General features: G+C 42.4%; 1 protein-coding gene across 1 annotated transcript in view; it reads left to right on the forward strand.

Annotated features, from left to right (window-relative positions):
• The first annotated feature begins 316 nt into the window (after positions 1–316).
• The window catches only part of UBTD1 (ubiquitin domain containing 1), a 37,955-nt gene continuing 21,745 nt past the window's right edge, over positions 317–16,526 (forward strand). Inside the window, exon 1 of the mRNA XM_075215925.1 lies at positions 317–911. Within this exon, the coding sequence (XP_075072026.1) occupies positions 830–911 (82 nt within the window). The 5' untranslated portion in view covers positions 317–829. The remainder of the gene's footprint in view (positions 912–16,526) is intronic.

Genomic DNA, 16,526 nt, shown 5'->3' on the forward strand with positions numbered 1-16,526 from the left:
CAAGTCCTCTAGTGTTGTCTGGACCAGGATACATTGACTTTTCTTCTAATCTAATTAACACAGAAGACCTTCTCAGCGGGGGACCCCCCTGCCCCATAGCATTATGTGTAATGGGAGGGTAGGGGGATCACTGACCCTAGATTACTACAGAAGATTCCTTCGGATTAGATGAATAGAAGGAGGCTCAGCAGGAGGTGGGTGGGGGGTGAGTTACTGTACGGAGATAAAAATCCTGCAAGACAGCTTGAGATACTGAGTACTGTGATGTAATAAAGGGGGGGGACTATAAGGGTTAATTTAAATGTAAATGCATGTTAAGTGAGTATGGAGCCGGGAGGGGCTGTGTCACATGCTCACCTGAATGGGGAGGAGTGAGAGGTGGATTTTATTTTGCAAAGGAAGAATAATTTCCCAACAAACAAATAATACTAGCCCTGTATTTTGGAAACAAGCAGCAGGCTTTGGTATGCTGCAGGAGGTGATCTGGGCAGCAGATTGACTCCCCCTTCCCCTCCCAGAATTAGGAGCAGTGAGACCAGGAAGCCACTTAGGGTTTCCCAGGACGTGTGCAAGATTAAAGCACTTTATTGTGCTCTCCCTAAGGTGCTGCATTTCCTGCATGCTTGCGGAGGGAACGGCAGGACACCGCATTGCTCAGTGACATGCAGCAGGAAAAAGTTGCTGAAGACCCCGATTGCTGCAAGTAGGGTCGGTCTGTTTGGGGTATTGGAGCTGCCCCCCTCCCTCCTTCCTCTTTGGGGATCGCTGAACAAGGACTGGGGTTGGACTTGAAGCCGTGCATGGGGCTTTTCTGACCGGAGTCCCCACCATGGGAGGCTGCATGGGACGACCCCAGGGTGAGAGCCAGAGATCGCAATCCAGGGCCTCTGGCAACCCCCGTAAGAGAGCAGGTATGTAGTGCACTGTGCAGCCGCTGGGGGGCGCTGCGGGGGGTGGAGGTTTTTTTCGTTTTTTTTTACCACCCCCCCCTTCCCTCTGAGGATATTGTAAGCTTGTATCAGGAACTTCTGGTTCTCTGAGAGGCCAAACTGGAATTGCAACATAATTAACTCCCGCAGAACCTCTTAGGAACCTGAGATGACAATCCTATCCTCCTGTACACCTGTCCCATAGCTGCTGAAAGTTTAGTTCCCCTGAATACTATTTAGGGACAGGTTACTTCCAAAATGCCAGAACTTGCTCTCTAGATTAGTCTTATGCCACATTAATGCTTAATGCATGTTGGGGCCCCTATACAGGCCTTGCATGAAATAGAAATATCTTGGTGTTGTGTTATGAAAATAGAGCATCATAATTAAACATAAACGCTACACTTTATACTCATTTCACACAGTACAATATACTGTGCTGACAAACGTATGTTTGTCTTCCTATTGCAGTAACATGAGCTGAGGTTTAAAAACTTTTATTACCAATTATTTGGTACAGCTTAAGTAGCAGTACATGGGGAAATCAGGGGCAGAACATGTTGTTTTGTGTGAATTGGGTCAGTACTGGTACCTAGTTATGTCCTTTTAGCTCCTTTTCTGGCCCCCCATAACACCACCTAAATGGTATATCCCAGCTTGGCTCCATGATTCATACTGGACCAATGCAGGGGTGGATAATGTTTGCAATTCAGGGTATAGGAGCCAGGTATATCCATTGACCTTAATAGAAATTACTCCCCAAAAAATACGTATCAACATTATTACTTTTGTTTTAGTCCTGTTATCTGGCTCCTGTGATTTGAATACACCCTTCTCAGGGCCCATTCACACGTCATGGTTTACCTGCAGTCCATTTTCACATATACGGTAGCCGTAGGCAGGGGTGATTTGTAGAAGACAAATGCTCAAATGTCAGTTGAAATTCAGGTTTTATAGGTGACTTTATAGAGAGACCCAGTTCCACTTAAAATCTGAAATTCACACCTGGCCATAAGGTTTATAGGACATAGGGGCTGTACAAAAACTGCACATCAGCTTGGACAGGTCAAAGGAAGACCTAGCTAGTTGCATCTTCAGTCCATTACATTGCACTCTGGTGGGAAGGAGCAGTGCATATTATATACTATCCCTATCACCACCTCAATTTACAAAGTGGGAACAAGTCGTTAAGTTTAGAAAATCTAATAGGAACTGGGAATTGTGCTATAATTTTTTTTTTCTTCCATGCACTAAAAATGAACAAAACATTTATGAAAAACATTGAGATGTGAATGATGAATCTGTGTAAATGAGGTCAAACCGATTTTAATGTGTGTGGCCACATTCTGAATTTGGCTACCCTGGTGACCATCTTTGGTTATATAAACTAGTAATAATAGACTTTGAGCGACAAAATTTGTAAATGGCGCACGTTACAATTAAATAGGCCAGGCAGCGTCATCTGTTGGCCAATGTCTGCAAAAAAAAGGCCAATGAAGTCATTGGCAGATGTGACTTCAACTGACAGATCAATTCCAATCAGATCAGAATTATATTGTCTTTGATGATCGGTTTCCAGCATCTACACATCCCAACCAACCAATTTGGCTGAAAGCATTTGCAATATTGTCTAAAATTTCATCAGCAATTAAAATAGCGTCCTAAATTATATGGTGCCCAATTTACGCTCCCCCTTCCCTATAACAGTACCCAGGCAGGGAACTTACCCTGACGTTGAAATCCTGGAAGAATTCAAATCCAAATAAGTGTTTGTTTTTTTTAACACAGGTGCCTAGTGGGTAAAGCAGTGATTAGTTACTAATACAAGTTTGTTTGGTCCCAGCTGTCAACCATCACGAGTGGCGAAATTAACGATTATAGCTTTGGTATGGGTTGGGGAGCGTTAGAACGAATTGTGGGTATCCTTGGCATGGGAATAGAGATCTGCAATTTTGGGAGCAAGGGGGTATCACTTAAGTTTCCTTTTATTATGAAGAATTAATATTGAACTACTAATGTTTCAGTAGATGGTCACATTAAAGTGTGTTAATATTTACATTAGCACAAAAAATTTACAGTATCTTCTGAGCAAAACCTCTTAGGTTTATGTCTTTTTAAGTTCCAGATAGATTGTGAGCTGTGTGGTTAAATTAGGCCGTCATCGTGTCTGGTTGTAAAGTCTCCATACACGTGAAATAAAAGGTTTGTGCGGTACGTGAAATAAAAGGTTTGTCCTGTATGGACAGCGACGAGCTGAAAGAAGAAACATTAGGCGCTCGTTGTACCACGAGAAATAACTTCTCGTCTGACCAAATGCGTTCTTGGTAACTGAATATTACCATAGAGCTGTAATTGTGTTGTGGATTTTCAGAATACACTCACTATTAAATGTCCACGTGCCAGATTGCTTGCATGTCATTCCCTAGAGACCTTTAAACAGTGGTTAAATTGTGATGAGAGATAGTAGGTTCAAGGTGATGCATATAATGTTAGAACGTAAACGTCTGTACATTTTTTTTTTTTTTTTGTTAAACACAAAATTATACCTGCCCATTGTTTTAGCATCTGATTCATTATCATTCATAGCTTGTGATTAAGCCGTTTATTCTGAATGTCGGGTTCTTTGCTGACATTAAAGTACAGAATTTCAAAGTGTCTAAAAAAGAAAAAAAATAATTTCTGTTTTAATGTTTCTGCTCTTTGTTCTGTCATTGTCCTTTGCGATTCCTGACGTTGTTTGCCCAGTTACTAAGCAACGTCTGACACTGCGGACTTTGCCATTGTGATTAAAGTATCAAGTGTTGGGTGTTTGACGTAGGACGCAAACTTTACAATGCTATGATTGCAATAAAAGAATGGACCCACTAAATGTATGGTACAGGTGGCTGTTTGTTGAAGCATTATATTGTATGATTGATGTGTGCTGAAAAAGCTTCAGAAACGTCAATACTAAGACTGGGTACACGCTATGGGGGTTTCAAGCTTATCCGTCCAATCGCATGATAAACGGCCGTTTGGCCCAATATCGCGTACGCTCCAACCGTGAACGGTTATCGTTCCAAAGCTCATCGTATTGTTTCATTGAGATTTTTAGTCTAGTGTAAAATCAATTTAACGATGGAACGATGTTGTTCCAATCCTGCAGTGTGTATGTACTCCGGACCGGCAGTGTCCATAGATCTCTATGGAGTGTGCAGAGTCACCATCTTTTCAGCAGATGGTTATGACAGATGAAGAGCACAGATATGAAGGTAAATCATGTAAAACGTGTTTAGTGTGTACACATGAATCGGCTGCTGATCGGGACTTTTATTGTTGTTTTCATTTTGGCCAAAATGACGCGATTCAAGGCGCCCCGCCCCCTCCCGCACATTAGTCACGCCCCTCTCCCGGACGTCGCCAAGTATGGCCTATCTTGATGCTGGCTGAATTAATTTTCCTGATCCAGTTTAAGGCTCCCGCACCAGCCTGATGCTGCAGTCTTGCACAAGCTTAATTCAAGTAGACACTTTTATAATTTGCCCACTCCTTGGTGGCCAAAATAGAAAAAGCCAGATATACGACATTCTGGACAAGCGGCTGTTTCAAGCGGGGAGCTGTTAAAACGGTCGGCAGTTGACCGGATTTTTGGGCATGCCTGGTAAATTATCCTGTTCAATTATTCTATCACTTTGGGGTCATCTGGTGATATTGGGCCAGTCGGCCGCTATCGCTGACTGTTCATGTTAACTTCTGTACGTGTTCGCAAGTTACAAGATTGGTTTCATATCAATTAATTAAAGCTGGGCACACACTACAGGGTTTTTGTCCAATAATCGGCTCAACCAGCCGACATACGACCGCTCGTTCAAAAGTCGGGTCAGTGTGTGTAGTGACACGATGGTCGAAAGTCTGCCCAAATGGACGATTGTCGCCTCATTGGTTGGTCGTACCGTTAAATATTTTCGTTCCAATCTCGTTTCCGCTGTGTAGTGTGTATAAACTTCCGACCGATCCACAACAGTGAGTACGAAATTACAGTCATTGCTCACGACAACATGGCTGTAGAATGTTGCTAACGGGACGTCTGCTCTTCCCTTTATCGTCCTAAACAAAGCTAGTGTGTATGCAGTCCATGGACCGAGCGATCGGACCATCGGTCGCATGTAAAATCGATCAGCATAAAAAGTTGGTGAAAAAATTCTGTAGTGTGTACCCAGCTTAACTCCTATTATTGTGGGTGGCTCTTTTAGGACTGTGTTTTGTATCGAGAAGTTGGACAAATTAATATTGTTTATTTGTGGATTGCCCCTGCCTTAAAGGAGATGTGTGTTTTATGTAATAAAATAAAAAAAAGTCTTTACACTAGTAATCAGTAAACTATCACATTATATGACAGCTAGTACCCCCCCCCCCCCCTCCCCCCATGGCCCAAAGAAAAATAAAATCCAATGTACTATCTCCGAATCTGTAAATAGTGTGAATTTGTACCAATGACCTTATTAAATGATTTGCTTTATATACACTACTCCACCCTCATCTGTTTACCTCTGTTTCTTGGCCAATAAAGTAACTAGATGTGTCTGGCATCATTTATCACTGTAAATACTCCAAAGGCAAATACCACTAAGTAAGTAACTGGGTTGCCTGAGAAAACAAGGGTTGCCTAGTGCAAGGCCTAGGTGACATCCTGGTGACTATCTCGTGCAGTGGATGTAACCGCAACAACAGATCCGTGTGCTCCAACATCAATAGAGAAAAATAATTGTGTAGCCATACCTGCAAACATATTTGTCCACAGACTGTAAGGATCATGAAGCATTGACCTACAATGTGAATAGTCTACTGACTACAAGAACCACATAGGCATGCTCTACAGTGCCCTTAGTCCACAGACCATAAGAACCATGTAGGCATGCTCTACAGTGCCCTTAGTCCACAGACCATAAGAACCACATAGGCATGCTCTACAGTGCCCTTAGTCCATAGACCATAAGAACCATGTAGGCATGCTCTACAGTGCCCTTAGTCCACAGACCATAAGAACCATGTAGGCATGCTCTACAGTGCCCTTAGTCCACAGACCATAAGAACAATACAGGCATGCTTTACACTGCCCTTAGTCCACAGACCATAAGAGCCATGTAGGCATGCTCTACAGTGCCCTTAGTCCACAGACCATAAGAACCATACAGGCATGCTCTACAGTGCCCTTAGTCCACAGACCATAAGAACCATACAGGCATGCTCTACAGTGCCCTTAGTCCACAGACCATAAGAACCATACAGGCATGCTCTACAGTGCCCTTAGTCCACAGACCATAAGAGCCATGTAGGCATGCTCTACAGTGCCCTTAGTCCAGACCATAAGAGCCATGTAGGCATGCTCTACAGTGTCAGTAGTCTAGACTGTAAGGACCACTGCCAGGCCCTACAATATGAATAGGTTTAGTTACTGATGAAAGCCTATCTTAATTACTGATACCGTCCATTTGTTGGTATTGTTGTGTACCTTACATGTTTTTTTTTTTTTAGAAAACTGTTGGTGAGTATCTTGCCATTCCCAGATACTCTCCCTGTGGAACATCTTTAATGGATCAAAATTATGATTATTTTTCTGCTGCTGACACCTCCTACTGCAAAAGCACCGATTGGACGGCTGCTGCCGCCATCCAATCCAACAGTTCTCAACCCAGGGAGTGTCCAATTCAAGCTTCTCCTGCTATGGATCTGTTAGAGATCTTGGGGGGTGTTTTCCCAGTGTCAGGGGTCTTTGCACATTGAACCCCCCAAATCTACTATTTGGGAAGTTACCATTAACTGTGCAGACCTCTCTTTTTAACTATTACAGTTTTCTAGACGAGGAGGGAGTAATAATCATGTAATTGCCACAATATGGACTTTTCACACCGTATACTGCCAGAAAGTGATAGTAAAGTGTTTTGTTCCTGGTAAAACATTTATACATTTAAATATGCCCCCGGGTCTAATATGTGCCTAGATTAGTTCTCCCAGAGTGACTGCTGTGTTGAGGCCTGTTCTAACATGCTCCAAAACATTAACTTAGATGTCAGGGACATCTAACCTCATGCTACTATACTATAACAATAGTAAAAAAAACAAAAAACAAAAGAGAAAACCCTTACTTGGGTAGTAGGTTATAAGGTCAGTCACACAAGTTCGAATTTTATCAGCCAGTTTGGTTGTCGGATGATGACCGCACAGGCTGTGTGAATAGTTGTCGGCCAACCGTTAATATGGAACGCTCTCCTCTTTCGGCTTGCCAATGTTGTTACATTTGGTTTGCTATCTGTAGCCCAATTGGCTACACACAAAATGATAGATTTAGTCGATGGGCAATTAGTGATTGTACTTTAATAGCTCATCATATAGATCCATTCCTTCTGCTGAACCTGTATTCTTCCAGGCCGCAAATACCTTTGTGTGCCCGGCTGTCTAAGTCTAACATCTGACAACTGTTATATCTCTCGGATATACAACTTTCCAAGGCTGCCCTCAATATAGCGAATGCTATGCTGCTGTCCCTAGATCTACCATGTGTATTACACCTTGAATAACTGACCAGGGCTACAGTTGTATGTGAAGTTGAACATATGCAACATTTGTTATCCCATTTATAATCTTTAACTGTTTTCAAATGGGCAGCGAAACATGTTAAAATGTCAGAAGTGACGTGAAAAGTGTCTGCAGTATTCATTTACAACATTCATTGCTGAGTTCTATCCTGCTGTGGAATTCCTGATGAAGCTGCGTGACCGATGTCTTCCTGTGACATTCCGTTCTCCTCAATCGTCTGTTTGTTTCTTCGTAGTTACTCTATGGTAGTTTTACCTCCAAAAACCCCATAATTGTACACACCGAGAACACCAGCAGCGTACCCGACATTCCTCAGCCAGTAGCACCGTTTCCGTCTATAATGAATGACAAAGGATTTGTGCAGAATATTTGCATGGCAGCTATGGTTGTATGATCATACTCTGTGTGGATGTCACAGGAGAACGTCGGCCGTGTCATTTCCATATTCGGATACTGTGCAAATCCTAACCAGATGACTTGTTATCATCTTCCTCTTCTCACGACATGGGAAACTCTCCCACATCGTGATTTGTAATAAGTGCAGCATATAATGACCAGCCAAGGAGGATCATGGGAACACTATTCCCCCCCCCCCCTTAATAAATATTACAGGGAAAGTCCTTCTTCAGATAACTTTATCTTCCGGGCAGATTTTTCTTACCTTTGGATATAGCCACATATAAGCTATAGGTCTGTACTGTATATACACAGGAGTTGTGTTTTCTAATGGCAACCGATATTAATAACTGTGCTTAGAGGATAAAGTTATCGGAAGGTGGCCTTGCAAAACCTATAGTGTAAGAACAAATGATGAAATTTTGCAGGGTCTCTTATGTTGTGCAATTCTCACGAATACTGAAACTAAGGGTAATGGGCAACTAGGATTCCTCTTTACCGTAGCCTACATGACAGCAGAGTGGCTTTTTAAAATGTTATTGCCTAAAAATACTATTTTGCAATGAAATACAAGGCAATTTCTTATGTTAATTAATCCTAAATGGGATATACAGCGTTACTGTAGAATTCACTGATACGGATATACTTTTACCTTTTTAAATAGAAATATTGAATGTACTTTGCGAACAGGTGAGGTGATATTGTCACACTATCTTAGGCAGCATTGGTCCCCTGAGCGCACTCTCTTGCTGTGATAATTGTATAGAGTACCCGGTATTGTCTGAACCAGTGCCTGGGATACGATGTTATCATGCTTTAGGGGTTGGGTAGGAAAGGTCAACAATGGAAACTTAGACACCATATTGTCGACAGAATGACAACACAGTCAAAGGGTCGACATTCAGAACGTTGACATGTTCATTATGTCGACAGGGTTAATAAAGTCGTTATAGCTAATGTCGACAAGTTGTAAAGTCGACAGACAGCATAACATGTAATCCGGCCATACCGCCTCTGACACTACCGTCGACAATACAGTAAAAATGGAATTAAATGTGCAAACAAAAATCACCCTCCCCCCACCCCCCCAAACAGCTTAACCAAACATAGTGCTGCCTAGTATTAGCAAAATCGAGGTGACAAGAAGCATAGGCCCAGAGCTTTGTCGACTTTACAACCTGTCGACAGTCACAATATCGACATTTTAAGTGTCAACATAATGAACATGTTGGCATTGTAACTGTCGAATTTATGGTGTCAATATGTTCATTCTCGAAATTCCCTCAACATCCTTGCATTAGACTGGTTTGAATGAGTTGCATTGTCTAGTGCAGGGGTCAGGGAACTTTTTTACCTTTTACCCCAAAATATATTTAGATACGCCGACGTTACCCCCTTGATTTGAAAGGAAGGAAATCATATATTATTAATTATTGGAATACAAATAAATTTTGTAAGCTTCAACTTCAAAACTTCAGGTTTTGGAGAATTGATGTTGCTTCATTTTTGATACGAGCGCATCAATATTGGGGCATTTTGATGTCAGAGCAATTTGGATACAGTCTTCAGCGTCCAATCGATTTCTCTGGTTTGTTTTTATGTTCGTTAGAGTGGAAAATCCTTGTTCGCAAAAGTAGGTTGTTGCAAAAGGCAGCAACTTTTTGACTTCCTCCTCATGTGCAATGTTGATGCCTTTGTAGGTGTTGACATCCAAAAATATGATAGATCTGCTTTGTTTTCAAATGTAATACATGCTTCATTATTGCATCAAAGCTCAAGACGTGCCTCTGCCAACCCTTGAGGCTCTTCTGGTACAACAGCAATTTCACATTTAAAGGGGTCTACAATCCAACTGACAGCATGTGAATCGGCAGCATTACCCCCAGGAATTTCATTTTTACCCCATTTGGGGTAATTTACCTCTGTTCCCTGACCACTGGTCTAGTGGGTTTTTAGGTTGTCGATTAGGTCTGCTACCTCCTTACAATGACTTGTCTCGGCTATGCCATATTCCCACTAGATTGTAAGCTCTCTTGCTCGCTCACTACCCTTTGTTTTTCACCGCTGCGTTTATTCTGACTACCTTGTATGTCCCTGTATATTTGTTTTTGTAAAGTATATATGTAAAAGTTTCCGGAACTTGTTTGAGCTGTTTTGAGTACGCCGTGGGTGAAGAAGATACGTTTCTGTTCTACACAAGAATGTAATTCTTGAAAAATAGATTTGTTTTACATGCCCTAGGTTAAATATGTTTACCCTGATATCTGTATCTCGACTTTATAAGTATTACCTTGCAGAAACATTAATAACAATACCTGAAGCAAATTATCCTATCGTTTGACATAAATTGTTTGATATATTTTTAAATCCGCCAAATATTTCTTTTGAGGCCTTCTAAATGTTTCAGTTAAAGTGGTATTAATCAGGCTGGTAGTTTCAGATGTTTTTATGCATTTATAAAGCTGTTTAATCTGTAACTAAAATACAGGACGGGATTTAAATCTATACCTACAGGGGCAAACGCAGGATTTCTTGACAGGGGTTTCCACCCCACGCCGCCAATGGGCATGACCAGTATCCATGGGGGCGTGTCTAGCATTTTAGACAATGCTCTCCAACTCTTCCTATCACCATCAAGTACACAGGCAATTTCTATCTCTATCATATACATTGGGGCAAGCCACCTTAAGCGCATACAGTGCCACAGGCTGGGAGGGGGTTTTCCAGGCACACCCCCCCCTTTCCCCCTTGGGTGCTGATTGCAGTGTGTTAGGGTAGTAAGAAGGCGACTGAACACACAACCGTTTCCGAACACATCTGATAATTACCCCATTGATTTTTGATTGTATAATTATTATGCATGGTGGCAGTTGTCAGCCTATACACATTGCTAAATATCATACGAACCAATTAAAATATTTCACTTCTTTCACTCACAGCAGTGAACGGTTCTGAATGCACAGCTTTTGGGTTTTTTCTTGTTCCTCTATCCATAGAGTGTCATAGGCTAAATACCTGTGTTACAGAGCTAAATTCTGCAGCCATCTCGGTGACTTGCTCCTGTCACCATTGTCTTATTGCGGTCCTGCTTGAATGGCGCTCCCCGGTGACCTCCATCAGATTATTTCCCCCATCTAGTAGGTGACTTTGATAAAGTAACGCTGGTGAGACGTTCTGTTTTGCATTTAAATGAGGTATGGTGTCTATAATTCAACAACCTTGCTAGTGTTTGCATATCATTTTACTTTTAATATACATAAATAGTTAATTTACGGTTATATATTTAGTTATTTTTACCCAAGAAACTCGTAAACAAACACAAACACTGCAGCTTATTTAATGGTGCATTTAGGTGCAGAATTTGGACTAATGGCTTTGACTAATGGTTTTGAAATGTTCCTGTGGGATATTTTATTTATTTGCCCTCTTGGGGGTAAATGTACCAAGCTGCAGGTTTGAAGAAGTGAAGATGTTGCCTATAGCAACCAATCAGATTCCAGCTGTCATTTATTTAGTACATTCTACGGAATGATAGCTAGAGTCTGATTGGTTGCTATAGGCAACATCTCCACTCTTTCAGACCTCGTCTTGATAAATTTACTCCCTGGCGTTAAAATGAACCCGTACACCTCCACATAGTGTGGGCAGCCATTTTTATTGTGGGCTGAAGTGGCAAGGCTATCAATTCACTAGTAATTAGTAACTCCTGAATATTAGTCAGGATGCATACTTGAACAGCCCACACAATAGTTGTGACTGTGTGTAAGTGACTGACTAGTCCTGTTTTATAAGATGGTCAATTAGCCAGATATGGTAAAGCCACGAAGAGGCAATTGAAGTTGCTTGGACAGATGCATGGCAATATCCGCAAATTATCCCAACTCTCACGGTTTGCGTTGCCTGATGTGAGAGCGATGACAGAAAGCGCCATGTCTGATGACTTGCGTTTTCGTAAAGGCAAACTATAAAAACTTTATCCACGGTGGCTCAGTGATTAGCACTTCTGCCTCGCAGCGCTGGGGTCATGAGTTCAATTCCCGACCATGGCCTTATCTGTGTGGAGTTTGTATGTTCTCCTTCTGTTTGCGTGGGTTTCCTCCGGGTGCTCCGGTTTCCTCCCACATTCCAAAAACATACTGGTAGGTTAATTGGCTGCTATCAAAATTGACCCTAGTCTTTCTGTCTGTGTGTGTGTATGTTAGGGAATTTAGACTATAAGCTCCAATGGGGCAGGGACTGATGTGAGTGAGTTCTCTGTACAGCGCTGCAGAATCAGTGGTGCTATATAAATAAATGATGATGTCTTTCTGTGCAAAATGGACGTCCTACGCAGACCATATAAAGCAAACGTAGCTTTTTATTGGTACATCTCAGATGGCTTGCACTTGGGCAACTGTAATATCTCTGATTAAACACGGCAAAAGTAGAAACACATTGAGATGAAGACATTGAGAGTTGTACTTGATTCCCTGACGGCCTCCTTTAAAGGGATCCTCTTCCCTGGTGGAGAATCGAACCAGCTCGTTACAGTAATTGCAGTAATAAGCAGTTCTCCATCTCGGTGCAGACTGCTGGAAAGCCGCTGACTCCTCTAGATAGGGACTAAGCACACTGCAGCCTCATCCTCCTTAATTACATTAATTACAAGTAGCTTTTTCTTTTTCCCTCTTATGTTTTTGGACTATGTTTCTCTGTTGGCGTGCTGGTCTTGCTCAATACGTGAGCCATTTAACTGCTGATCATTTACATTGCGAAGGTCTCTTTAGCTATTTGGAAAGAGCCACCCACCCACCCAGTAGTATTACAAGTGAGCCAGGTTCATGAGAAACCTAATGACCAATTTACTAGGTTTACGGTTTGGATGGAATTGCAGCTTTGCTCGTTATCCTTTTGTACGCGGCCCTCTCTCGGATGTGCCGAAGGATTGATGACACAGACACCGTTTGACTGTCTTTGTGTGCTTTGTTGTACCTAAGGTCATCTTTTCAGCGGTCAAGTGTATTTAAAGGACCGCTAGACCTAAGATATGAGCTCCGTGATGAAACCGTTCACAAAGAGCGGTGTAAAGAGATCTGCGGAACTTCAAGGAAAATCTCAGCTTCCATGAAAATATTTCTGTACGTTACCGCAACCCCTGTGGTTTTCTTTTGGCAAATCAGTCACTGCCTGGTTATTTTCATTAGATACGTCCAGAGTGTGTTAGATCAGTTGTCAGGACCCCTAACAGTGCATACTTTCCAAGTGACATAATTATACCACCTGTGGATCTGTTACAATGTATCAGTCAGTAATGCTGGGTACACACTACAGGGGTTTTCGTCCAATAATCGTCTCCATCAGCCGACATACGACCACTCGTTCAAAAGTCGGGTCAGTGTGTGCAGTGACACGATGGTCGAAAGTCTGCCCAAATGGACGATTGTCGCCTCATTTGGTTGGTCGTACCGTTAAATATTTTGTAGTGTGCCTAGCTTAATGGATACACCTTTGCTAAAGCAAGGAGAAATGGAAAACATGCACTGTTAGGGGTCCTGAGGACCAGGTTTAAGTATAGCTGACTACTGTAATCGCCACACAACTCCTTGAAGCTCTTTTCATTCCTGCTCTGTGATCATTTGTTCGGAAGACACCATAGAGGAAGCATTGCAGTGTTGATGGTTTTATTTTGCAAATAAACATGATGCACAAAACGCTCTGAAATATGTAAGAAAATGTAACCATGACCATGCGTGAAACGGGGAAGTATGTTCTACACTATCTGTCATCCTTGTACATAGACTGTGCACTTTGTGTAAGGATCAATGAATATTATTCCTAATACAATTAGCATGATGAATACGGCACCGTCAGAAACGGGCAGCAAACCAATGCAAAGATATGTTTTATAATGACCGAAACATGGTTTTTACAAGCAAACCCTATGCACTGGGCAATAGATGGGCTCACATACGTTAGTAGTAGGCTGTGCGCAGGTCGTTATGTAACGGGGCCGCTGCGGTCAGGTCTTCTGTAAGGCTGAATAGAGCTCTATGTCCCGGGTTGTTACACTTTCCTGTAAATCTCTGCTGTTTTTCCTCATTGTTTAGTGATAACATTCCGTTCTTGTGGCCTTCATCCGACAGGTACACGCAGGTACATACCGCCCTGATGTTCTGTTCTAGCACCAGTAAGAACAGAGTTCAGGTGTGATTAGATAGAATTCTTACGTGATGTGTATGTACCAGGCCTGCAAAGGGGTATAGTAACCTGCAAGTAACAAAAATAAAGTGTATAAAGCTATACTGTACTATTTAGTATCACTAAAGCTAGTATGTATGTGCAGAAAAATGAAGTATAAATTGAAATGGGAATATTCTGCATTGGATAATTATGATAATGAATCTGTATAAATTCTGTGTCTCTCTGTCCACGTATCAATCAAAGTATATTACTGCTCCTTGGGCAACATGGACCCGTTTTACGGGGGATGAATTGTAAGGAGTGATGCAGATTAGTGTTTTGTATGTGTTCTTCATGCTGTGTTCCGCACTGAGGAGATGCTGCGGGTACGATGGGCCCTGCGCAATCTTCACTTGTGTCAGCCTGGGCGTCAACGATTCGCCAACGCTTTTCTTAGTCAGCTGCTCACTCGGAACGTCCTATAAGGAAACATGACACAACGCCAATACAGTGCTAATAGGAGGAAGTCCTGAAGGCACATGGGGGGAGGGGGGGGGGGTAAATGTATCAAACGTCTGAAAATCAAAAGTGGAGGTGTTGTCCGTAGTAGCCAATCTGATTCTAGCTATCATTTTGTAGAGTGTACTAGATGAGAGCTAGAATCTGATTGGCTGCTATGGACAACACCTTCACTTTTCCTTTTTAAGAAGGTTTGATACGGTTACACTCTAGGTAGACCTCCCTGCAACCCCCCCAACCCCCCCCCCTCCCCGCCGCTGTGCGCCGGGCCCTCCCTCCCCCCTGCGGCTCTCTGCTCCGGCCCTCCCTCCCCTCTGCGGCTGTGCCGTGGGCCCTTCTTGCACTGTGCAGAGGAGGTCACAGGATGCGGTTAGATCGGGAGCAGCTGGGTGGGGGTTGTCTGTTGCCCTCCGCTAACATAAGCAGTATAAAAGTGAATTGCGTATAGGTTTGATTTAATCTTGTGCCACTAACGTTGGACACAAACTACATAAAATAAGCCTTTGTTTAGTGAAGCACTATACTAGCTTTGTTTTTGCAAGTCTATGCCCCTGTGACTAATTTAACCACCCTTTAGTTGTATATAATTACGTTGTTTTGTTCTACTCGCTGCTACAATACAGTGAAGCTGGCTGTAGATTACAGGTGTAAGACGTATCCCTGGTCAACAACGCAGCTCAGAAAATAGAACATCTCCAGTGGTTCAGACATAATGCCCTAAGTGTCTGCTGAATGTATAGAACCAGTACAACCAGCTGCTTACTGGTGTCTACATACTGGCAGAATATTCATTAAATAAAGGTGTGGAGTGGTTGTTGTGTACAGAACTCTTATGAACTTGGGAATGATCTGAGTTTCCATATTGCTTTGCTAGGCAGAGGTACAATGAAATGTCATTAATGCCCAATTATAGCTCGCCTCCCTGATTGCACTAAACAAATTTGACTTTACCAAGCAAAGTGTTTAAAATGAAGCCGATCTTCAGAATAAGGGTTATCGAGACGAGTGGCTCCGTAGTGTTTGCTCTTATCACGTTCCAAGTGCAGTGCTGACTTCAGAATAGGGCTGAGCCAATTCCTGCAGTCACTGGGATCAGAGGTGGGGGCTACAAAAATGCAACACAGCCCTAAAATCGTGCTCTTTAGGTTGTATACACAGTACCGGTCTTCCACCCGATTTACCGTGCTTGATAAACGAGTGTTGGTTCCAATGTTGCATTCGTGTGTACACTCCCACGATCATGTTTTATCGTACCAAAGCACATCATATTGTTTTATCTTATAAATGGACTGAAAATCCCTATAAACGATGGCACAATGTCGTTCCAATCCTGCAGTATGTATGCACTCCTGACCAGCAGTGTAGGCAGATCTCCATAGAGTTTAAAGGGTCATGGGGGTATATTTACTAAACTGCGGGTTTGAAGAAGTGGAGATGTTGCCTATAGCAACCAATCGGGATCTAGCTTTCATTTTGTAGAATGGACTAAATAAATGATTACTAGAATCTGATTGGTTGCTATAGGCAACATCTCCACTTTTTCAAATCTGCAGTTTAATTTAATAAATCTACCCTATGATCTTCTCAGCCGATAGTTATGACAGATGAAGACCACAGATCTGAAGGTAAATGGTGTATAGTGTGTACACACAAATCTGGATGCTGATCGGGACTTTGTCGTTGGTAACATCGGTAATGATATCACAGCGGCAGAAAACTGCATTGTTTTTTTACAGCACTCCACTCGGAACATTATTTTCCTTAGACTGGGTACACACTACAGAAATTTCAACCAACTTTTTATGCCGAGCGATTTTACATGCGACCGATGGTCCGATCGCTCGGTCCATGGACTGCATATACACTAGCCTTGTTTAGGACGATAAAGGGAAGAGCGGACGTCCCTTAAGCGACTTTTTACAGCCATGTTGTTGTGAGCAATGACTG

Source organism: Mixophyes fleayi, chromosome 6 (genome assembly GCF_038048845.1).
Source record: "Mixophyes fleayi isolate aMixFle1 chromosome 6, aMixFle1.hap1, whole genome shotgun sequence".
Lineage (NCBI taxonomy): Eukaryota > Metazoa > Chordata > Amphibia > Anura > Limnodynastidae > Mixophyes > Mixophyes fleayi.